The sequence below is a fragment of the Sceloporus occidentalis genome, unplaced genomic scaffold, assembly GCF_023333645.1.
Source record: "Sceloporus occidentalis isolate IW3139 unplaced genomic scaffold, rSceOcc1.0.p SCAF_3, whole genome shotgun sequence".
Taxonomy (NCBI): domain Eukaryota; kingdom Metazoa; phylum Chordata; class Lepidosauria; order Squamata; family Phrynosomatidae; genus Sceloporus; species Sceloporus occidentalis.
Window position 1 is genome coordinate 139,367,156 of NW_028316983.1, and position 25,617 is coordinate 139,392,772.

Here is a 25,617-nt window from a genome sequence, read left to right on the forward strand (position 1 = left end):
TATGTTTTGTAGTATAATCAAGAGTAGACTAATATATGTGAGTGGACTAGGAGACCATTTCACACAGGGCAATCACAGAAGAAGTAAGAGAGGGAGGGAGGAAGGAAGAGGGAGCACTATGAAATCCAACAAAATCTGCCCACTTTGGACAATGGATCCATCCATGTCCAGTCCTGATTGCACCCTCCCCTCAGTGACTTTTCCTATGCTCTATCCAAATGATTATACTAATGAATATCTCTTCTAGATTCAAAAGGAGAAAGCAAATATTGTGTAGGAGATATGTATAAAAGAGATGCATAACCATTTGTGATCAGTGGGGGAAAAATCTGATAATCTTGTTTTATAAAGAGGAATGCATCAAGACTGTCCTTCATCTACAGTACTTGATTTTTTGCAACAGCTATCAAATTTCTTCTAATAAAGATTAGGAATATGCAGATGATTAAATGAGTACAGAGAGGTGAACAAGAATTTAAGAAAAGCCTTTACAAAGACTGTGTTCAGACACTGGAAGCATACTTTCCAGCTTCTTAACAGAGGAAAAACATTATAAAGTGGTCTCGACAATTTTTCAGAGACCCAGAGCAAGGAATGGAATATCAAGTTTCTTGTACTTCATCGTAATTAGATTAACATCAATTTTAAGTGAATCAACACTGATAGGCAATCTTCATGCTGCTGAAACAACCCAGAATCTCATTTACTATAATCTTACAGATAGGCATGAAAATGCAGACATCAGGCCATCACACAGAGGTGTATTTCCATAACCAACACCAGTGGAATCATTAATTTTGTCTTCATTCCCTTCTCTTTTCACCTATTGTCACACCCCCCCCCCCAAAAAAAAAACCCTCCCAAAACAAAACAAAACTGATCCAGCAGGTTCATCCCTCTTCCACTACTTGATGTAAGGGGGCTGAAGGAAGGAGAATCAACACATCTGGGAGAAGCAATAAGATAAAGTAATATTATACTACTAGATCCTGGCAATATTTTATAATTCAGCTCCAGCTCTGGAAATGTTAGATGAATGAAATACTATTTTTAGTTGTGATATAATATCCTTTTCTTCTTTTCTCCCTATTCACTGCTTTAAAGTAGCAGATTAAAGAAATATATCAATAGGGCAATGGTGACTGGTCTTTTGATGTCTATGTAGTGTTGACACTATTCTGTGTCTTACTCTTAACTTTAAAGAAACTGAACCCTATCCCCAAAGCTGGTTCAACACTTTGGATAGGTGCTTTGATATTCAGGTGAAAACCTGGAACAGATTCAATACCCCAGTGGTCAGCTACCAATACAACAGGGTTTGTTTGTTTGTGTGTGTGTGTTTCAATAGATAAACAACAAGGGTAAACAATACAAGAACTGGAAAGTCTATTGAGAAAGTCTATTACAGAATCTGAATAGTACAGAATTTTTACTAGAGGCTTTTGTAATTCGGCCTGAAGCAGTATAAAAGGTAATCATTACAAAGTATACAGGAAGCACCCTGCTTATCTGATGGGTTAGGGACAAGAGGACTGTCAAAAAGTGGAATCTGTTGAAAAGAGGAACCCAGCCTTTTTCTTCTTTTTTTCTTTTGTTTACTAATGCAAAACTGAACACTAGATGGTGCCAAGTCAACTGAGGGGGAAAGACAGCACGATGAGTAGTGGTCGAAAGAACAAAGCAGGAGTTGAAAGTATGTACGAAGCTATAATTCAGATCTGTTGAAACAGCAGAATGTAAAAAAAAAAGAGCTGTCAAAAAGGGTATGTATAGAATGATATGCAAATTGGATAAACTACATAAATTACTGTAATATTAGAAATGTAACTAAGTCAGTAGAATTTTTACACACTAGATGACTTTTCCAATCATATCATTCCATTGGGTTGGGATGTTAAAAGAAGGAGAATAAATGGCAATTGGATACTTTGGTATTATTAAATTCTTCATGCATACGTACTAGAATACAGGAACAGAAATCAAACTGAAATAAATCTTTATAGTACTGTATGTCTCATCCAGAAAAACCCTGATATTGATATGTCACCACATACAGTACACTACATGTCACCATATGTATACAGTCAAAGAACAGGACATCAGAGGCAATCTGGAAGTTACCCAGTAAGATGAGGTCCAACAAAGTGGTGAGGAAGAGATCCAAAGGTCTTACCGCATTGTGTTTTAAGTCTGATGGACTCATTCCTTGTTGTGAAAAGGAGTCCGCAACTATCCTTATTCACCTGACCAGTTCTTCTGTAACCACTATTATGTGCCATGAACGGCAAAGGTGAAGGAGACATGTAGTGGGTCTCACCTCTCAAATGATCACATACACATCTTTAGACTGTGTGGACTGAAAAGTATAGTTTGAACTTCCATGGATGGCAAGCCTGGGCTTTTTGAATGGGCATGCATACACACAGTGGCACGATTGGGAGCACACTCTCATTCAAAGGAATGGGACTTAAGGTCCCCCATTTTTTGCTATCTGAGGAGGGGAGGGAGGTGGAACGGATCCCCTGCAGATATCAAGGGCACACTGTACCCATTTTTACTGAACAAGCAGAGGTAAAGGTTACACCCACTGGACCTGTATCAGTTATGGCAACCAAACTGGCACAGATACAAATTTCATCTGTAATGTTTTATGCCACTTGATTACCATAGACCTCTGCCATACTGTAATGTGCTTTTGACAGTCTCCCCATTTTGATGGGGGGGGGGATATAAGGCATAATGGGCTATTATTTAGTAAATAGTAGTCCAAAGTTCTCCAGGTACACAGAGCTAGTTGCAATGTAGAGTAGAGATGGAAATATACATTAAGTAATGTTTGATAACTTCATTGGTAAATAGAAACATGATTTCTCATAAAATAGTTCTGAAGTAAAATCTTACACCTTTTGGCATGATGCATACATTTGGATATAAAAATAAGTAGGCTTCAAATAGCAATTAAAAAAATTTTTAAGACCCAACTAGTTTAATAGGACCTATCTGACGTAATGCAGGATGCGGTGGCTTAGTGGTTAAGATGCCAAATCTGATTATCGGAAGATCAGAAGGTTGGCAGTTTGAGGCCTGAGTGCTGCATGATGGGGTGAGTTTCAGTCATTAGTCCCAGCTTCTGTCAACCTAGCATTTTGAAAGCATGCAAATGCCAGTAGATAGATAGGTACCATTTCCCAGTGGGAAGGTAACAGTGTTGGGTGCAATCATGCTGGCCACATGACCACCAGAGCAGTCCTTGGACAATGCTGGCTCTTTAGCTTAGAAACAGAGCTGAGCACCACCCCCTACAGTCAGTTACGACTAGGCATTCATGTCAAGGGACTACCTTTACCTTTACCTTTATCTGAGGTAAATGCATATAGGAATTCAACAGGTCAGTTCTCCAATTTTTAAAAATCCAAACACTTCTGGAGTATTAGGAATGATAGATATGGAAGTATCATTGATCCATCTGATTTCCTTGTTAAATTAAATTAAGTATTTATATGCTTGCACTTTCAGGTCCCCTGTTGACTTCTTGTGACCCCATTAATTTTATACGGGCCAGAGAATACTCAGAGGTATTTTTTTTGCCAGCTCCTTCTCTGAAATATAATCTATGGCAACTGATATTCATTAGTGGTCTCCCATCCAAGTACCAATCAGGACTGAACCTTCTTAGCTTCCACAATCAGATGGAATCTGGTGCCTTTTAGAGTATTTAAGCAAGAATTTAGTAAAACATAACACCTCATAATTCATAACTAAATCTTGCAATCTAGTATATACAGTAAGAATAACTTTTGTAAGACACTGGAAACCTCAAATAGTGCCTTTCAAACTAGAATGGTTGTGAAAAATGTAGAAGCTAATGCATCTTGTCAAGTTAACAGCTCATCAAAGGCTTCCTATCAAATTCTCAGCATTAAGAGAACTCTTAAGTCTACTTGCATTATATATAATGAATCAACTCTCAATCACTGACCTACTTTTAAATGGCTGAATTTGATTTAATAACACGCTTTGTTTTGCACTCAACTATGTTATGCTTATTTATTTCTGTACATCATACGGTTCCTTTTAGCATAACCACAATCTTTTAAGTAAATAACATTTTAAAACGGAAATTACATGTGACTAGTGAAATCGTGTTGGAAAAGCAACACTAATGATCTACTCCCACTCTCTCCTCTTTTGCTGGCATAGTCCTTCCAATATAATTTTGTACATCCCATATACCTCATATATGGCTTTTTTCACATATATGGTCTCAGACAGGAAGCTATTGTAAGCTGACTGAAAGGCACACAGATGGAAATGTATAAGACTCCTTTTTAACCCAGGAAAATCTTCTCAAAAGTCGGGGGTTGTCTTATACGCCGGGTATCATCTTATAGGGCAGGTGCTGAAACTTCCGTGCCGGACTGGAGAATCTGCAGTTGCCACATATGTAACTGAAGGGCAGAAAAGGTGCAGGCATCCGGGACGCCCAGGATATGGAAAAAAGAGCCGTGTTCGCAATACCGCTCTGATAGTCTTGGAGACAGGGAGGGCTGGGCAGGCAGGGAGAGCTAACCAATCCAAGCAGGCTTTGTATACAACAGGTTTTCCTGCTAAGTACCTGCATGTCATAAGCATTTGAATTAAAATTACCATATTGAAATCAAATCTGATTTTAATTTTTTTTAATTTGGTTTGCATTGGAAGAGGGGTAGTCTTATATGGCGAGTATATCCCAAACTATATTTTAACTAGAAAAGTTGGGGGTTGTCTTATACGCCCAGTCGTCTTATACACCGGAAAATACGGTAGATGAGAACTTGTACAAGGAGCTTGCATAGTAAGATTAATACAAGGCTTTTGATGCACAAAAGCAATTACTTAAGATATATCAGAGAACAGCAAAACAGTGTAGTCCTCCCAGTCAGTTTAAGAACGCAGTAATCTTGATATTACCCAATTTAAGACGTTTTTAAAACCTCAGGTTGGATCGAAAGAACTATGAGTAAAAGAGAAAAAGCTGCCATCACTACTTTACATACTCATGTCCAACAGTTAAAATGCAGACTGTGCACATTGTTAGAATAGGCAACATTGAGTAAAAGAACGTGGGAGGATTAGTTTCACTTTGCTTGTGTAATTCTTTATCATGAGGTTAGGAGTAGAAGATACTTTCTGCAAGGAAAAGAGTAACTGTACAATAAACCTTATGAGTCAGACTCCTAAAAATTGGGAGATCTGCTTAAACATCTCCCAAGTGAACTATTTCTGTGTTTAATATGAGTCTTTCCCCCATCTGTGCATCACTGGCAAATCTGATATATTCTGCTCTTTGGTGGAGTAAGAAAGTTATTTTCATTAAAATAAAGTCATCATATGTTTGCTTTTCAAATTTCAATCTTTATACTTGAAAAGCAAATTCTAACTTTAATTAAATAGATAGATCTACACTACAGAGAAAAGTAGGTTCTAAATGACTATTATTTGGGGATGGTTCATAGGAACTCAACAACAAATGAATTCACATTAAATAATCTCAGAAAGGCTACCTAGCTATTATTCAGAGTTCATAATGACTATATAGCAATCTATCATATATGCCTCTGCCCACTTTCTTCCCAATACAGCTCACAATAATAAGAATAATTTCAAAACAATTGTATTAAGTTGGTATAATTGGCACATTGTACTTAACATAATTCTGGTTTCTAAGGCCCGGAACAGATGGTCCTAAAAACTAGCTTTCACACAGCTTGCATGGCGTTTAGATGAAGCATGCCCCTCACAACGCTGCACTGGCGTTGCTCCCAGGCCACCTAAGGTGGTCAAACCCAGCCCCAGAAGGACCGGATCTTTTCCACTCCTTGCCACAGTCTATTTGGGACCACAGCAGGGGGCCAGAATCGGAACCATGCTGTGTGGTCGCTGCGGTCCCCTCTGGCCGCTCCTTCCTGCTCGTCTGTTTCATCCCTAAGTACTTTATCACACAAGCCTTTTAAATCACAATTAAAATTGGATAATAGTGCCTTTGGTGATACCTATCACATGATGCCACCTCTAAATCATTGCTGATGTGCCACCAAAGCATGGTTAGGACATCCTTTGCCATTGATAGGGAACAACCACCAAATACGCTGCTGTGGCATTATTCTTTGGCCAGGTTATTTGAAGGACTGTATTTCCCTTTATGAGGCCATTACAGCTGGAAGATCACATGGAAAGGCCCTTCTTTCTGCCGCACTACCCTCTCAGGGGTTGTTCACACTATGTCATAAACCGGTGTGCAAACCGGTTCACAGGTGTTTTTCCCTAAATGAATTTGGGGGGGGGGGGCGCAAATCCCCCTTATCTTGGTTCTTTTTGAAACAGGGACTTCAACTGTCTTTTCAAAACAACTGGTCTTCTTTTACTAGCCACCAATGGGAACATGCTGTCAATTCAGTTCAGAGCACAGGAAAAGAGTGGGTTAATGTGCAAGGGGCAGATCATGCTCACCTCTTTGCTCTCTCCCTGTCAGCCAAAGCAAGGGAGCGGGTTCTCTTGGGAACATCATTAGACAATATCCATTTTAAAATAAAAATAAAAATAAAAATGTGACAGCTAATGCACATGTTTGCTATTGCATGGCCGCAGTAGTCAGCACTTTTAAATACTCGCATCACCGGTATGATAAGGGTGCACATAATTTGCTTGACATTTCATTAGTGGGGCTGATGGTTAGGGGTGATTTTTTCCCTCTTTCCCCAGAAATAAAACCACAACAGATTTGCTAACAAGTTGGTGTAAAATAAGGCTCTTGCACACATATTATATTGCATTTATACCTCACATCTAAACCTACGGGAGTTTCTTGGTTGAACAAGTGTGACTGACCCTAAGGCTAACCTATCCCAGGGTTGTTTGCTAAGAGTTGGTCTGACGGGCTTGTCTCTGTTGCTTTGGGGGGGGGGGGGGAATTTGCTGAAACAGTGGCCCATTCTGCACGGGCCTTTGTGCCGCGATCACGTGCTAGGGGTTGGCCGAGGACCTAGCATCCATACCGGCCTCACCCCTAGCACGTGACGGGGGCGTAAAATGGCGGCACCCTATACACACGGGCGCGGCCATTTTTACGTGCCGGACACTTAGCGTCTGCACGTCCCCCTTGCCTTGCGACGTCACAAGTGCGCCATTTGCACACTTGTGCGTCGCAAGCGCGGTGCAAAAAGAAGCCGCTTTTTGCGTCTTCTTTTTCCGCCACCGGGAAGCCTCCCCGTTTGGAGGCTGCAGCTTCCTGGCGGCAGAAATGGAGGCGGCGGCAGACCGCCCGTTCTGGGCGGTCTGTAACGCGCCAGTGTGACATAGATGCACATCATTTGATTGATAGTTTTTTAAAAAATAATTTGGCTCCATTTTACATTGATACAAATGGTAATGTGAACTTCAACAGGGTTAAATTGCCATGGAAAGATTTGATCGGGGTAAAAATAGTGGGAACTTTGATTCAGTATTGCATCATCGAATCTACCTGGATCTACTCATCACAAAAACACAGTTTTTAATACATTTCAATATTTTTAATGCATAATTGTTTTACCTTTTTAAATTGTTTAAATGTATTTTAAACTTTATATTCATACTTTTAAATGTTGTTTATTGTTTTTAAATTGTACTGTTTTAGATATTTTGTTTCTTGAGCCCCTATATTGAGAGAAAGGTAGGATATAGGTAAATAATCCTTCTCTGGTGCAATAAATTTCTCCAGCAGCAGTCCTGATACTGGGCAGTCATGCGGCCTCAGTCTCATCTCTCTTTCCTCCTCCTCTTCACTATCACCAAACTGGCTGGTTTTCTTTCTTTTTCTCTCTCTCTTTTTTCCTTTCTCTGTTTCATTGTTTCATTGCCATAATTGCTAAATAACGTTACAACTAAAACTAAAACAAAACAAAAAACAAACAAAAGACATACTGAGGAAGGCAACAGGGCAAGGAGGTAGAGTTAAGGGGAGTCCAGAAGAGAGCTGAGGGTCCGTCAATGGCTAAAACAGCCCCAGTCTCACAATTGATGGGATGTGAGATATTGAGAGCATCCAAACTGGTATGTAGCCATTTACTTTTGCTAACACAATCACAGTGAGAATGGGGCTCGTGTGATAATGTCCTAAGTGTGCACCTTCCATTGACCCAGAGGCTAACCTGATGTTGAGATATCTTGCACTTTTACATAGGCAGGGGTGTTGTAACTTTTACAGCTGTATAAGAAGGAGAGCAGCCATATGTTTTCCCAACAAAAAGAGAGACAGCACTAGAAGAGGTGGAGAAAAGCTATTAGCAGTTGATACGTCTCCTATTTTGAAGATGCTAAAAAAGACTGACAGAGGGGAAATAGTGCTGATGCTATTGACAGCTCATTCCATACGCCTGTAAAGAAATTTACATGGTCATTTGAATCCATGGATAAAAGCAACAATCTAGTAGAAATCATGGTACCCACAGCCATTCCAGGGGCTGGCTGTGCTAAAGATCTGGTTATTTCAGAAAAGGGCTGGCCTCACACAGAACCTTCCTCTGTGCAGCAGAGGCCCAGGGATACCACACCTATGTCTTTCCCCTCCTTGGAGACCTGCTGCCTCTTTCTTCTTCCCTGCTGGGATGGAGTGAGTTTGCTGCTGCTGTATTTGCCTTCTTTCTAAGATGGAAGAGAGTGTGGACATCACTCTAGAGTGCCAGCAAGGCAGGGGAAGCACTAAATCTGCTACTGTCAGAGGCTTACCATCTGAAGTGATTGCTTCATTAAGTGTAATGGCAGAGCCCCAATGACTACAATTCTATATTCTAAAATCTCTTTAGAATGATAGAATGTGGCTACAGGTTATAATAAAGAAGCGAATCAGATTTGGAAAATAAGAGTATTCTGGGCTCTGATCCTGAAAACATTTGTAAAAATGTTTAGTCTAAAACTAAAGCATTAATATATGTATTTCTTTTACAAATTGGATTTTTTTTCCTGAGAAATTTCACAGTTACATTTTTCTACAGATTTCTTTTCATTCCTTAAAGAAAAACCAACCCCCACATTATTGTTTGGAAAAAAAAAATCTTTAGAAACAACGAACAGATGCCAATACAATATCAGGCAAGATTGGTATAATAACCCAAACCAATAACAAATTAAGAATTTTTCTTTTAGTTGTACATGTTAAATAAAAACTACAGCTTTTTAAAAATTTTGTTGCATTTTCAATGAACATGCAGCATTGTTTCTTTTCTTTTCTTGAGCATCGCTAATTGGAAATATGTACGTAAGTTATATTCAGGGTTTTGGTTGTTCTACACTCCCACGTACATCTTCTGATTTGCTTGAGTATAATATTTAAACCATATTAAATATGCTTAATTAAACGTGCTAATTGTTCAAATACCTATGGTCATAAACTGGGATATCAAAAAACGTTGTACAGTAAATATAAACAAATATGCTAAATCATGATCTACCTAGAGCTTCAGAAAACTTTCCTATTCAAAACTATCTGGAATATCCAGATAACTGAATATAAAAAGCTTTCGTTAATAAATATATATTATCAAACATTGCAAGTGGCATTAATGAACTCTTGACTGCACCCAGCAACAAACAGTTTTTGTGTAATGATGCATGATGTGAACTATATACATGAAAACTTGATAGTATGGTACTGGTAAAGCACTGCATATGTATGAATATCTCTTGGAGCTCTATTTTCACTTGGTTGCAAACATTCATAGCTGTCAACATTTGCCTGTCAACAGGTACATTTGCTCTGCCCAGAATTTCTTTTAGCAAAACAAATACTTTAAATAACACAGAAGATGAGACACAGGCATATCACAACAGTAAAGTCATGATAATCACTGAAGAAATGTGAGTGACATTTTTGGATAATCATAATTACAGATGTCGCCAAAGCTGGCAGTTACCTGGATCTCTATATGAATCTGTCCAACTTGTAGTTCCTGGCTGTATTACTAATCACAATTCATTTCTACCTGATAATCAGTTTGAAATGCAAAATGAGATTCTGTACACATAAAATTAGCATTCAAGCAACCATCCCACTTCATAGGTACACAAGGCCAATTTTTTTCATGTTAACTTCATACTTCTAGGGTTGTAGCTGCACTGCAGAAATAATCTAGTTTGACATTGTTTTAACTGCCATGGCCCAATGCTATGGAATTCTGGGAATTACAGCTGTGGCACTAGAGCTCTCTTACTGAGAAGGCCAAATGTTTCACAAAACATTACTTTATTCAGGCTAGAGGATACAGGGAGCTGTCCAAAAAAAAAGCAACTTTACCAATATCTGAATCCCTAGTAATAAAGCCTAACTTCGAACTATAAACAACAACCACAAAAGCCTGATAACTGATATGATTTGCAAACTCTGTAGCATCAGATCTAGTTCATCTTTAACATACACAATATGCCTAAATTTGGAGATGTGAGCCCCAAAGTGGTAATGGTAAAGCAAACAAATTGATTTTTTATAAGACAGCTGAAGCTGGGATCATGTTTTTTTTAAAAGCCAAGTTATATACTAAATTTTGTTTGGCCTGTATAAATTTCAGCTCTAAAGGTATAAGCTAGTACAAAAAAACAAATGCCTTCAAAGCCCAGGTAACATGAAACAAATATTCAAGAAATGTCATGACTATGCAGCTCTCCAGTGTTTGAAAATGGTTCTCCTTTACACATAGTTCAGTATCCATTTACTAACTGGGATGTGATATATGCTCAGATGGAGTTATAGATCTTGGTTAGTAAACTGACATTAAGCCACAGTTCTTTCTTTTGGACAGGAAAGGGAACTGTGGTTTGCAGAATCCAGCATGGAAGCATCAAAAACAGCACATGGAGGAAGCTGGACTCACTCATTTGCAGTTCAACAGCTATAATTTATTGAGCCAAGATACAATATCCGGTGATAATAATCACAGTAAAATACAGGACCAATAAAACATTTTGGTGTTGCCCTGGCCTTCACGAAGCAGCTGTATTCCTGAATTTGATACTCAATATCCACAGAATCTGTTCACTGGTTACAAATTTAGTCACAAAAAGGAAAAATGCTGGCTCAGCTGAAGACTGACAGTGAGCTTTATCTCCCCAAATCCTAACAAGTTTCTAACCAGACACTATATGCAAGGACAGTGGCATGCGCCCCCTGAAATGCCACAGACACAACCTGGACAACTATGCCCAGCTTAAAAGACAAACCCAAAGGATATGCTCAGACTAAGTGGCAAGTCATCTCCTTAATCTCAAAAATCCTCAGAAGCAGCAGCAATGCCAAGCTTTGTCACCCGCATCAGGGGACAAGCAACAAAGATTTCATTCTTCAGATTGAAAGTAACACTTCTTGTCTTTTCCAAGGTGAGCTGTGAAAAGCCCTGTTTCTATTTATTAAAGGCAGCTTAGCATTTCCTTCAGTGCTTCTCTTAAAGAAATCTCTCCCCACCTCCCACCCACAGCCCCTTTAAAGTCTAGGGACCATGATTCCAAAGAGTTTAATTGAAGAGATCTGGCAGTGTTTTATATTTAACAAAGACATCCTTTGATTCAAGAGTTCATTAGTCAGTGGAGTTAAATAAATGCTAAGAAACAAAAAACAAAGGCTTGTTCAGTTTCCCTCTCTTGAGATGTCATAATCTATCATGAACAGACAAGACCTGAATTTTTAACATGTATATATAAAGCAGAAAACCACCTTTGAGAAAAACAAAGAAGCCAAACAAACAAACAAGCCTATTTATTTTCTGCTACTCTGGGGGAAGGGGAACCAATTTTCCTTTGGTTGTTTTCACATTCTCTTCCTTTTCCCCACCCATCCTGTAGGACCAGGAATTTAATGCTCATAATAATGCGAAGTACGCCCAATAATAATAAAAAAATTACCTAGACTTTGAGTAGAAGATAAGCTAAGGTTAGAGAAGAGTAGCAAAACCAGAATAACTTGATGCCCTGCCAGAATTCAAAATCAGTGCTGGAAACAATTGGTGTCACCATTCTCACCCCAAAGTCAAGAGGAACTAGAGTAATAATGCAGTTACACTTATTGCAGAGCAACAAACCTCCCATTTGTCACTTGTAACTCCAAGAATTGGTGTAGCCAAACCCAGTTATTTGATACTAGTATGTATTTAAAAACATCTGTTGTCACATCACACTTCATCTAGGAATGGAACATATCAGCAGACCCTTGTCACCATGTGAGAGAGATGGCAATGGGGAAAGAGGATGCTGCCTCCTCAGCATTTTGAAAGAGATCTCCCAGTCCTATATTAGATTTAGATATTTAGAAAGGAATTAGTCATTGCAAACAAACACACAAAATAAAATAAAATCTTTAAAACAATGCTCCCTTGGAGTGCGGTGGAGTCTCCTTCCTGGAGGTTTTTAAACAGAAGCTGGATGGCCATCTGTTGGGGGTGCTTTGATTGTGTCTTCCTGCATGGCAGAATTGGGTTGGACTGGATGGCCCTTGGAGTCTCTTCCAACTCTAGGATTCTATGATTCTGTGAATGATTACATCTTTAAAAGTACTATCAGGCCCAACAGACTGCACTAATATAAAAACAGTGTTTTATTTCTTGTTGGGTTGACAGTTTATTCTGCCTTCTTTGAGAGGCTTGCGGGTACCAATTTTGCACCAGTAATTCCAACAACATGTGATCACAAAAGCTGCAAGGTTTGCCATTATTTGCAATCAGTAGAATCTATTAGCTGCCATGGGAGACTTCTTTCAGTGAATCAATTCCATCAGCAGATTGCTATTTTTGTGGTGAAAGATGTGGAGGAAGGCACAAGGATGGATATTTGACCCTTCTTGGGTTCAGATCCTCTAGTTCCAAATGCACTTTATCTTTCCTGTAGGAACTCTCTGAAGTGGAATGCAGAATCTCTTCCTCATCAAAACCAAACAAGTTGCTTTAGGAAATCATGAATCTGCTTTTTCTCATATGTCTCAACTGAGTCTGCAAACATCTCCCTCCAAGAAAAAGGCATATGCTAATGTTACATAGGTGAAAATCTAGTTATAAAATGCTTTATTCCACCATCTAAGTTTGAAACAAAAATTGGTGAATACAGTTTCCAGCTAAAGCCCTAGGATCCTCAGGAGAAGGGTTTCTCTTGGTCCCACCACCATCCCAGGCTTGCCTGGTGAGGACATGAGAGGAAGCCTTCTCAGTGGCTGCTCCCACCCTCTGGAACTCCCTTCCATGGGAGGCTAAGTTGGCCCCCTCCCTTCTGGCCTTTCATCGGCAAGCAAAAACATTTTTATTCCAGCAAGCTTTTTAAAATCAGGCATGCCTGGTTTTATTATGAGGTGGTGGTGGTTCAGTCTATTTTTAATCTTATATGTTTTAAATTTCGTATGTCATATTTTTAAAAACTTTTTTACAGTTTTAATTGGATTATTTTAATTGTATTTTAGTGTGTGTGTGTGTGTGTGTGTGTGTTGTGAGATACCATGGATTCCAACTTGGGAGAAAGGTGGGATAAAATAAATGAATAAATAAATAAAACCTTCAAGCAAGTGCTGCCTATTTTACAGTATCAGAATAAGTTAGCACTAGCACTTCAGATGTATTGGTTTTGTTCAATAGAGAAATAAATACACAACAGTACAGTGGACTCTCAGTTCTGCAGAGGTTTGGATCCAAAGATGCCAAAAAATATGGACCCCATCCCATATTATTAAAAGACAGTGAGATACATGCAGAGCAGCTGGCCAAATGTTGCTGCCATTTTAAGTATGGGATGTGATGATCTGCAGTCAGTCATATTTGCAGATTCAGAAGGTCCACAGTACCATCATCAGCAACATTTCTTTGTGGTTCCAATTAGGAACAGCCAACCTAAAGATGCCTGGGATTGAACCTGGGACCTTCTGTGTATGAGGTATGTGTGAAAACATGGTTTTTTCAGAGCTCCAGAGTAAAAAATGCTGAAATATGTAGAAATATTCCTGTAATTAACACAGCTGCATATTCACACTCATCTGATCTGATTGGCCCAAATCCAAAGAGAAACTGGTTTCTCATTTTGTGCTTGTACTATAGATACTCGTTGGTTCAAAATGTTTCAACAAAATTGGTTGAACTGCTAAATGAAACTTTTGACCTGATCTCACGAATGGATGCTGCTGGCACAGCATCTTACTGGATCAGCAGGAAATGTCTCCGTCTTCTTCAACATCTGTATTGTAATACAGTCAGGGATTTTGTCAGAGAAACAAAGCCCCTGGCACCATTTGGCTGAGAAGTGATTATATCACAGGCAGACAGAGTAGCAAAGGGAGCTTAAGAAAAAGAGATCCAAGGAGGGTTTCTGAAGAGAACAATACAGCCAGTGGAAACAGGAACCTGAGAAGGGAATAGATTCTTAGTATGGGAGGAGAGGGAGGCACGAGAGGAGAAAAACTCAAAGTAAAGGGAAGGGGGGGGGGGACAGAACTTGAGAAAGTTACTTTTGGGGACTATGGGCCCAAACAGACAAGCAAAAATAAGGCTGCTTCATGTCACTTTGGAGGTATGCTGTTTAAATGACACACCCATCAAGAGGCCAGAAGCTGCGCCAAAAGTGCACTCCAGTCCTTAGGACTGGAGTATGGCTTTGGCACAGCTTCCGGCCTCTTAGGATGCATGCATCATTTAAACAGCATACTTCCAAAGTGACCTGAAGTAGCCTTATTTTGGCCTGTCTGTATATTACAATTCCAGTGACTGGGGGCTTCTGGAAGGTGTAGTCCAAAAATGGGATTGTGGCAGGTAGAAAGCTGTGAAAAAGGAGCGGGAAGAAAGGCCAAGGGAAGTAGTACCCTAGGAAAGAAAGACCCAGAAGGCCTTTTAAAGCAGGGGATCTAGGGCAGAAAAGGTAGCCATGACAGCAGAGCACAAAAAGAAGCCCATCTGAGAAAGGATGAATGGCATGGGTTGCAACTGTAGCCTTGGGCCACTTTGTTTAATTTGCTGATACTGTCACACAATCTGGTCACATGCTGGCAGATCACATGCATCACAAAGAAGCAAATCAAGGGGCAGGGGGGAGACAGTAGAGAAAGTTAGTTTTGAAATACAAAGCGGAAAGATTCAACAGGTCAGAATGCAACTGTTATGTGCTTTGAGGGAAGTTCTCTCATTACTGAAAGACAGTGGCTCAGTTGGTGGAGCACATGCTTCTTGCAGAGACGTAGCTAGGATTTTAGGAAGGGGGGGGGTCCAGACTAAGTGCCACCATTATAATGGGGCATGGGTGCGGCGGCTCAGCAGCACACACCATTCCTTTTTCTAATGGATGGGGGCGTCCGGACCCCAAGAACCCCCCCCCCTTGGCTATGTCCCTGCTTCTTGTAAGAAGAAAGTCCCAAGTGTGACAGACTCCTACTTAAAATTTGGAGAGTCTAGACAACGGAGAGTTACATGGATCAACTTACTAAAATGCAAATGTCAGTGTTAAAGGAATTCTAGGTATTTGACAGCTGTGCTAAATAAGGTCAACTGGAGCCTTTTCCCTATGCCTGATACATGAGCACCACCAAAAGAAGAATACCACGGCCACACAGTTAGCCATTCCTCCTGTCAACTATGTTCTGGTGGCTTTAATGCCAGTAGGGTAGGGAAACCACACCAGATTTTAAATGAACTGTCCAAGTAAATTCAGTATTTGAAAGAGTTCTTGAAATTTGTCCTAAACCCTGGGGTGGATTCACTGCTCCACCAACATCTGAGAGACACCAACTGTTACATCAATCTCACATTTGTTTTTTCAAAGGCATGTCCCAGAAAGTCTGAGAAACATATTCTCGTGTTAGTGTGCACAGGACTGCAACCTAAAAAACCTACTAACACTACTTATTCTACAAATGAATCTTTACCAGTTAACCTGGAGAAAGGGATTATAAAAGTTTACTTTTAGAGAACAGAATCCAGTATAACAGAATTAATCTGTTGCTTAATTTCACCTAATACCTTAGAAAACGCTAGTCTTGTGGCGACATACAGCAAGGCTAGCCAAATACCATTTCTTGTTCTTGAACAGAAGAATGCCTGTCTGGTATTAGCAAAAACCTTCCCTCATCTAAATTCTCTTAATTGTCACATTGAGCCATGGAAATCAGACAAGAAAACACATGAGTATGACAGTTGTTGCTATAGCAATCTCTCTCAAATGGCTTTTATACGAACAAAAATCCCCCACTGAGAAGTATGCACAGCTGAGTTATCAAATCATTAGGAAGATCAATAACAACTTTTCAGGTGCAGGATATATACATTAAACAGGTGCTTCCTAACTGGGGTGGGGAACACATGCCTTACTAAGCACAAATACATGCGCAACATCAATGAGAAGAGGATGACATTGCTTTTAGAGACACACCCATAGCCAGCAAGACATACTTATCAGCTAAGGATTGAGACTATACAATCTTTCAGACATTTATACTAAAAATTGAATAAACTTTCAAAAACTTCTTATAAGAGCCTAAAATGAAGTTCTTTTCATGTTGGGGAAAATTATAAACTAAAGCGTGACCGAATCAATATTACTTAATTCCAAGAAGCAACCAGAAATGGGATGAAGCAGGAACTCTGAATCCTTGCTAGGTCACTGTTTCCATTTTAGATGAATAAGGATATGCAGGGGCTGAGGGTGGCAAGAGAAGAGACACCCAGGGATCAGTGTCCAAAGCTGTAATTCTAAACACTCCCCTTTGACATGCAGAAATCAATACCTGCTCAGCCTCCAAATACACACGGACAGTATGATGCTCATGGACTAAGTTTGTAAGCAGCATCAACCACCCCAAGGCTGTGGTCCTTAGTGCTGTGGCTATGGCCCCTCGACCAAAAACACCTCCATTAAGAATTATAAGAAGCACCAACCACATCAAGACTGTGGTCCTTAGTAGTGTGGCCATGGCCCCTTTGCCAAATGCCAAACTATCTCCATTAGGAAAGGACTAAGTTGGAAGCAGCACCAACCACACCATCAAAAAAATCTTCCCATACCCGGATCAATGGGGGGATGGCAAAGAGATGCCAGGGGTCACCTGCTGAGAGGGGGGGGAGAGGATCATTTGGGACTCAATTTAGAATGGACTAAGCTTGTAAGCAGCACCAACCACCCCAAGGCTGTGGTCCCTAGTGATGTGGCTATGGCCCCCTTCACCAAAACATCTCCATTAAGAATGGACTAAGCTTGTAAAAACAGCACCAAGAACTCCAAGGCTGTGGTCCATAGTGGTGTGGCCTTGACTCCTCCACCAAAACAACCTCCTTTAGGAAAGTATTAAGCTTGTATGATAACCCTGTTGATTTGATAGCCCTGTTTAAATACTTGAAGGGGTGTCATATTGAGGAGGGAGCAAGCTTGTTTTCTGCTGCTCCAGAGAACAGGAGCCGGAGCAATGGATGCAAGCTCCAGGAAAAGAGATTCCAGGTCAACATTAGGAGGACAGTAAGGGCTGTTTGACAGTGGAAGATATAACCTTGGAGCATAGTGGAGTCTCCTTCCTTGGAGGTCTTTAAGCAGAGGCTGGATGGCCCTCTGTCAATGGGGATGCTTGGATGGAGAGTTCCTGCATGGCAGAACTGGATGGTCCTTACGGTCTCTTCTAACTCTATGATTCCATGCCAGGACCACCAACCACAAGTCTCCAAGGCTGTGGTCCCTAGTAAGGTGGCTACTGTCCCTCCACCAAAAAACAAACAAACAACTCCATTAGGAAAGGACTAGGCTTGTAAGGCGTACCAACCACCTCAAGGCTGTGGTCCCTAGTGGTGTGGCTATGGCCCCTAAACCAAAAACCCCGCACTAGCAATGGACAAAGCTTGTAAAGGCAGCCCCAACCCCCCCCAAGGCTGTGCTCCCTAGTGGTGTGGCTACTGCCCCTCCACACACAACAAACAAACAAACAAGCCAACAAGACCCCCCCCCGACCAGGAGGGGAGGGACTCACCGGCGAGGCTGCCGGGCCTCTGGAGGCTGGCGGTGGCGTAGAGCTCGGTGGGGGCGCCGTGCTTGCTGCTGCTGCCGCCGGGGTACTGCTCGGGGCCGGGCGGGTGTGCCAGCCTCTTGGTGGGCGAGAGGGTGGCGTAGGCGCCGAGGGTGGAGCTGAGCTGGTGGAGGGGCGAGGGCGAGGAGGAGGAGCAGCAGCCTGAGGCCGGCGGCGAGGTGAGCCTGGCCGGGGAGGGCGCCAGCCCCGCCGTGGAGGAGACCACGATGTTGATGGGCGAGCTGGTGCTGTAGGACTTGGCCAGGCGGCTGGGGGAGGCCTTGGGCGAGGAGGAGGACGAGGAGCAGGAGACCCGCTGCGTGGTGCTGTAGATGCCCACCCCGCCGACGCCGCCCTCGGAGGCCGATCCGGCTCGCTGGAGCTTGGTCGGGGAGCCCAGGGACTGGTGCTGGTGCTGCATGGAGAGCGGCGAGCTCACCCTCTGCGCCGGCAGCGTGGAGCTGGAGTAGTAGAGGGCCGGCGAGGAGGAGGAGGGGGCGGCGGAGGAGTCCGGCAAGTGGAAGGCGCTGCCATGGCTGGGCAAGAAGGACTCCCGCGGCAGAGGCTGAGCAGCAGCAGGAGGAAGAGGAGGAGGAGGAGGATGCTCCTGGATTGTCCGGCCGGAGGGGCCCTGAGGAAGAGACACACAAGAAAGAGGCACTCAAGCAGGAGCGAGGGATCCCCACTCCCTTCCTCCCTCCCTCCCCCTTTGATCCCCTCTCCAGGAGGGATCCCCCCTTCATCGGGAGTAAGGCTAAGGAGAAGGTCCTCCTCCTCCTCCTTGGCTATTTCATGCCCTCTATTAGATGCCCTCCCCAGGAGGAATCCCCAAATGTCCCCAGAACAAGGTCCGGGACATGCCCTCCATTCCAGCCAGGAGGGATCCCCAAAGGCCCACTGGGAGCAGGGATCATGGCTTTCGATTTCTGTGAGGGTTTTTAGCTTTGGCGCCTGGTCCTCCACCTGGTCCCCCTGCCTCTGGAGAACTGGGGAGGGGCAGAAAGGCCTCCTCTGGAAGGAGGAGGACAAGGCCCCGCGAAATGGAGGGCCTTCCAAGGAAATGGAGGACGTGCTCAAATTAAAGCTCCAAAGGCTCCTGTAGATATCAATGCAGAGCCATGCTTCCAAGGAGGGACCTTTGGGGACTCTTCCTGGGTGGGAGGCTGGCGTGGAGGACGCGTCCTGGAAAAGGAGGACGCCTGGTCACCCCGGCAGAGGAGCCCTCCTCAAGCCCCCACCCCCAGACAAAAGGGCTATTATTGGCTCTGTGTTTCTGTATTTCGTGCTATATCATGTTGTTGTCCTTTGCTGTAGGGTCAACACAGCTGCCCCTGAAGCTGGTTGTTGATGATATTGTTTTGGCGCCAGAGGAAGAAGCCTCCCCCAAAAGCCAAAAGCGCGGTTCTTTTCTCCTCACAGGAGACACACACACACACCGACTGTGGGCCCCAGGGGCTTTTTTTATGCTGAGGGCGATCCTAAGGTGGCCCCATCGTGGGGTTTCCTTGTCCAGACTTGTCCAGAGGAGCTTTGCCATGGCCCCCCTCCCCCCTTGAGACTGAGAGTGTGAATGAATAAACCAAGGGCTCCCTGGTTTTCAAATTGCTTTCTTTCTCCCTGTCTGCATAGGCTAGCACTTAAAAGTAAAAACGACTTTTCACACAAAGACATTGTTTTTACAAGGGACACAAAGGCTGCGTCCACACTGGAGAAATAACCCGCTTTGGCACTGTTTGAACTGCCCTGGCTCAAGGCTATGGAATTCTGGGACTTGGATTTTGTTGTGGGGCCCAGAGCGGAGCTTATGGCAACCCCAAGGTGACCCTATGACAGGGTTTTCTTTTTAAGATTTGCACAGAGGGGCTTTGAGAGTTTATCACACGGGAGGAATTTCTCTTCATTTCGAATGAAAAGAAAGTAGGGCCAGAACGCATTCACTTGAAGTCGCTAGTTCAGCCAATTTACGTGACTTCGAATTGTGTTTGAACTGACTTTCCACTGCCCAAAAATAGCTTGCCATTGCCTGAAATTGCGTGTGGTGGTCTATCACACAATAATGTTAAACCCCATGATTGCGTTCGGATTGCCATTGGATTATACTTCCAATTCCCCTTGTCTGATAAACTCCTATGGCTTGCCCAAGCTCACCCAGTGGGTTTCAGTGTCTGAATGGGATTTGAACTCTGAGCACTCAGGCCGTTACACCATACTGGCCCTGTAGAAATATAACCACTTGATGTGGTTATGACTGTGGAGACCAAGGTTTGATTCCCCACTGGGACATGAAGTCCACTGGAGGACCTTGGGCAAGTCACAGGCTCTCAGCCTCAAGGGAAGGCAATGACAAACTCTCTCTGAACAAATCTTGCCAAGAAAACCCCATGATAGGGTTGCCTTGGGGCCGCCATAAGTTCAGAGTGATTTGTAGGCACACAACACACGTTAACACTACTTCCCACTCATCCAGTGAAATTGCACCACCCTGTGAATTACAACAACCAAGAAGAAATACAGTTTTATTAAATCAGAAGAAGACAATGAATGGGAAGGGCAGCTCTTAAAGAACGAGACAAGATCCTAAAGAGTCAAGGTATACAACTGAACACTGAAGTTGGAATCATCCAAGCCACAGTATTCCTTGTCACCATGTGTAGATGGGAAAGTTGGACAGTGATGAAAGAGGCTAGAAAGAAAACCAACTCATTTCAGATATTGTGCTGGAGAAGAGTGCTGAGGATAGCCATAGATAGTAAAAGGATAAAGAAATGGGTATTTGAACAGATCAAGCCTGAACTCCTTGGAAGCCAAGATGATCAAGTTGAGGCTGTTATACTTTGGCCACATTGTAAGAAAACATAAATCACTAAAAAGGACAATAATGCTAGGAAAGGTAGAAGGCAGCAGAAAGAGAGGAAGATCCCATGCTAGATTGATAGACTCAATCAGGGAGGTCGCAGGCCTGGATTTAGAGGACCTAAGCAGGGCAGTGGAGGATAGATAATAGGGGCCCCTAACCCAGGTACTGGGATACATCTACCGGTCCTAGATGGGGGTCACACTCCCCTCAAAGAACTGTGTTTGCAGTCTGGGGGTACTCCTAGACTCATCACTTCAGATGTCAAATCAGGTGAATGTGATGGTCAGGAGTGCCTGTTATCAGCTTCGGATGATACGCCAGCGGCACCCTTTCCTGGAACTGGGGGACCTGGAAACTGTGGTACATGCACTGGTAACCTCACGACTCGACTTCTGCAGTGCGCTCTACATGGGGCTACCCTTGTGCTTAGTCTGGAAACTTCAGTTAGTTCAGAATATGGCAGTCAGGCTGGTCACCAGAAAAAGCAGGAATGATTGATGTTTTAAGGGGGGAGGGTAGATTGAGATGTTTGTATTACATTGTAATGAATCTTAATTGTAAGCCACTTCGATTGTCCTCGTGACAGAGAAGCGGGATATAAATAAAAGTTTTATTTATTTATTTAGAGGGGATTGGGTGTCTCATCTACAAGGTAGACTCAAGGGCAGTTAACAACAACAACAGAGTCATGTAAGCTCCTTCTGTTACTGGTTATTAGCCATAATAGCTAAACAGAATCTTCAGGTTTAGAGGCAACATACCTCTGAGAACCAGATGATAAACAGAGAACAACCATTAAACAAATAACCACTTTCCGCGTGGATGCCTGGGAAGTTAAATGTTAGGCTAGAAGGACTTCCTCCTGTTCCTACAGTAAATGTTACTGCCTTCATTTTCCTTACCCATGCACATTATTTTAGCTGTCATTGCCTGACAAGGAATGCAACATATACATTAAAAAAAACACAACAAAATGAGGAGGGGACAATGTTATGGGCTGCAAATATACTAAAACCACAATGGGGATGTCCCAGAAACCAGGATAAATGTGATGAGGAGAGTTGATATGAACAGGCTGCAGGTTTAACCTCTCACTGATGCTTGGGACCACAATGGGGATGTCATTCACACTTAAAATAATATGACAGATTGGTGGGTCCAAATCCAGGTCAAGAAACTGCACACAAATGTTGTTACCACTCAATTTTGTTTTACAGTATATGTAAGCATATATAAGATGGAAGGAGAATTCCTTCAGAATGCACCTGACTATCCAGTTCTGTACCTTTTTTTTAGAATACAGTATTTATGCCCTGCCCTTCATTCTTTGTTTCTCTTTCTGTCTCTCTCTCACACTCCTTTTACCACCATCCCCTGCAGCTGTCACTTCCAGAATGAAAAGCAGTTGCTGCTTATTTATTGACAAGACACACAGGAAAATGAGAGCAGGACTGGGAGTTATGGAACGGGTGGACCCATCCTCTGGATCCAATCCAGACCGAAATTTGCATTCAAACAAAAACAGTACATTATCAGACACATCTGTACTAGGCAGTCTTAGATCTTCCTGCCAGTTATGTACAAGGTTTTTCCTCTAAATTTTGTAATTAAGAAAGAAAAAGAGAGCGAGGGAGAAGAGAAGAGCAACAGAGAGAAAATCCTCAGCAGATGCTTCCTATTAAAAATTTCAATTATGTGCCTTAGCCCCTTCTGGAACAGTGAAGAACAGAGTATACCTCTTATCTCCTAACATAGATGGCATTCCAGTTTTTATCGGGGATCTTAGGCTCAAGAGATCATCTGTGGCTGTTAATCTGGTAACATTAAAATCCTCCAATAACAGCAACTCGAGCAAGAAATAGCTACGCACTCTATGGAAAAGGACACTCTGATTTCGGATACATTTTTCTCTCCTGGCCCCATGGCTGCTCTTTTTCTCAATCGTGCAAAGGTTTTTATATCATCCCTACATTAAAGAATGCCCCCAAAACTGGAAAATGATAGTGTATTGTGAATTATTCAGACAGGTCTTTCTCATGTTGCTTCTTCAGCACTGTTAAAAGCTGAAGAGGATAATAACACAAGATGCAATGTAATCTAATCTAAATCTGACCACTTGCAGGAAAAGTAGGTTTAAGCAGAAAAGCTTAGGTCCCACTCTATTTCTAGCAATAGCAGCCACCATCATCCCACTTTTGCTTCCTTTTAGGAATTGCTGACAAATTGTCTCCTGGAAGATGCTTCAGCAATCTTAAGCATACTGATTTGGAAGTACATATATCTTATTTTTTTTAAAAATGGGATTTACTTTGGATTAAGCACATTTTGAATTAAATATGAATTTATTTGAGTAAATAACCAGGATGGAAGTTGTTTTGTTTAGACACTTCCAATAACAATATATTTCTTCTATATTATAGATTAGTTCAATTTCCCTCATTCGGAATTCCAAAATCTGAAATATTCCAAAATCCAAAACTGTCCACATGGTTGGCTGAGACAGTGACATTTTTGCTTTTTGATGATTCAATGTAGATAAACTTTGTTTCACTCACAAAATTATTTAAAATATTGTGTACAGTCGGCCCTCGGTATCCGCAGGGGATCCTTTCTGGACCTCCCCAAGGATACCAAAATCTGCAGATGCTCAAATCCCATTGTCCTTAATGGCTGCACGGCCACGTGGCTGTGCCACCATTACAGACAAATGCACTGAAGTCCTCCTTCCTTCCTTCCCCTCTCTTTCTCCTTCCCCTCTGAGGCTTCTGCCCCAGGCTTGGCTTCAGGGGTGGTTTGGAGGCAGAGGCTGGAGCCCATCAGCTGGAGGGAGCCAGGGCTGGGGCTTGGGTCTCAGCACCTCCCCCAAGCTCAACACCTGGGATGGAATCTCCAGGTTATGAGAACAAACTCTAGCCCTGGCTCTGGTTTCCTCCAGCATATGTGGCTCCAGCCTCCACCTCCAAACTGTCCATGAAGCCAATCCCATGCAGAAGCCTCAGAGTGGGAGGGAGGGGGGACTCTCAATGAAAGCATACCCGACAGATGGCCATCCAGACTCTGTTTAAAGACTTCCAAGGATGAAGTGTGGTGGAGTCTCCCTCCTTGGAGGTCTTTAAACAGATGCTGGATGACCATCTGTTGGGTATGCTTTGATTGAGAGTTCCTGCATGGCAGGGGGTTCCAACTCTAGAATTCTATGATTCCATGAGAGAAGAAGGAAGGAAGGAAGGAAGGAGTGAGGGAAGAAAGGAAGGAGAGAGAGAACAAGAGGGAGGGAGGACTTCAATGCATTTGTTCCTAATGGTGGTGTGGCCACGTGCATGCACCACCATTAGGGACAATGTGGATTTGCCATCCATGGATGCTCAAATCTGCAGATACTGAGGTCCCACTGTATTAAATTACCTTCAGGCTATGGGTATAAGGTATATACAAAACATAAATGAATATTATGTTTAGACTTGGGTTTTATCTACAACATATCCCATTAGGGAGCCTTCGTTGTGCATTGGTTAAATGCCGGTACTGCAACCACAATGGTGTGAGCTCGAACCCATGGGGCTCCAAGTTGACTCAGCCGTCCATCCTTCTGTAGATCAGTAAAATGAGTACCCAGCTTGTTGGGGGCAATTGGCTAACACATTGTAAACCGCTTAGTGCTTAGTTCATTATGAAGCAGTATAGAAATGTAAAGGGATATTATGTATATGCAGATATTTGAAAATCCGGGGTGTGTGTGTGTGTGGAGGGGAATCTGACATCCAAAACACTTCTGGACCCAAGCATTTAAGGTAAGAGAGACTAAACTGGTATTTCATTTTGATGTGGGCAGTAAGACTGTGGCATTTTTCTCTTACAGAAAGATTTGTGACATCAATATTACACCGGTCAGACCCATTTTCTATAGTGCCCTGTGCGTGGCCTTTGCTCTCCATATAGTTAATGGTCCTATATGGGAGTTTCTCACAGTAACCTGATTTTAGTTACAATCAGTCCCAAAATGCTTCCATATTAAAACTGCACACTTGTTGCTGTGTATCATCATGTCAGCTTTGATTTATGACATCCTTGTGAATGAGAGACCTCCAAGAGACCCCATTAAAATCCCTACTCAGGTCTTGCAAATGGGCTGTCACATATAAAATAATATGGAACACATATTTGTGGCAGTGATTGTGGGGTGGTGAGATGAAATTTAAGCTCATCTGAGACCAGGGCTCTCAATATTTAACATGGTGACTTACCCATTACTTTAAAACAGTCCTCACAAATTCCTCCACAATGAATGAGTCTTCTCTTCAAACACTAATACACTCATGCAAGTACAGAACAGCCCTTTTTCTGTTGCCTTTTCCTTTTAAACACAAGTTTTGAATTGTTTTTAATGTTACTGACAGTTTAATGACTTTCCAATAATAATGTTTTTTGTGCTTTTCATCTATACTGTATCTGTATTGTATTTTATTTTGAGCTGCTTTGAGTCCTAGTTTGTAGAGGGCTAGGAGGAGAAAGAGAAGAAGAAAAAGAAGAAACAACTTCCCACATACTGTAATAATCTAATGAACAAGGGCCGGGAACATCTGGCCTTCTAGATGTTGATGGATTTCCACTCTCATGATCCCTCACAACTGGCCAGAGAGGCTGGAGTGGATGGGCATGGGAATCTAACAACATCTGGAGGGCAAATGGTTCTCCATCTTTATTGATTATGGATTTTCATACTTACTCCTGTCTTGTCTTTTCCCCACAT

At 42.3% G+C, this 25,617-nt stretch overlaps 1 protein-coding gene across 9 annotated transcripts in view; it reads right to left on the reverse strand.

The window, feature by feature from the left end:
* Positions 1-25,617, reverse strand: part of CTNND2 (catenin delta 2) — a 662,387-nt gene that overhangs the window by 285,348 nt on the left and 351,422 nt on the right. For all 9 annotated transcript variants that reach the window (XM_089516458.1, XM_089516456.1, XM_089516452.1 and 6 more), the window contains one exon: positions 17,975-18,641. In XM_089516458.1, the coding sequence (XP_089372584.1) occupies positions 17,975-18,641 (667 nt within the window). The remainder of the gene's footprint in view (positions 1-17,974; positions 18,642-25,617) is intronic.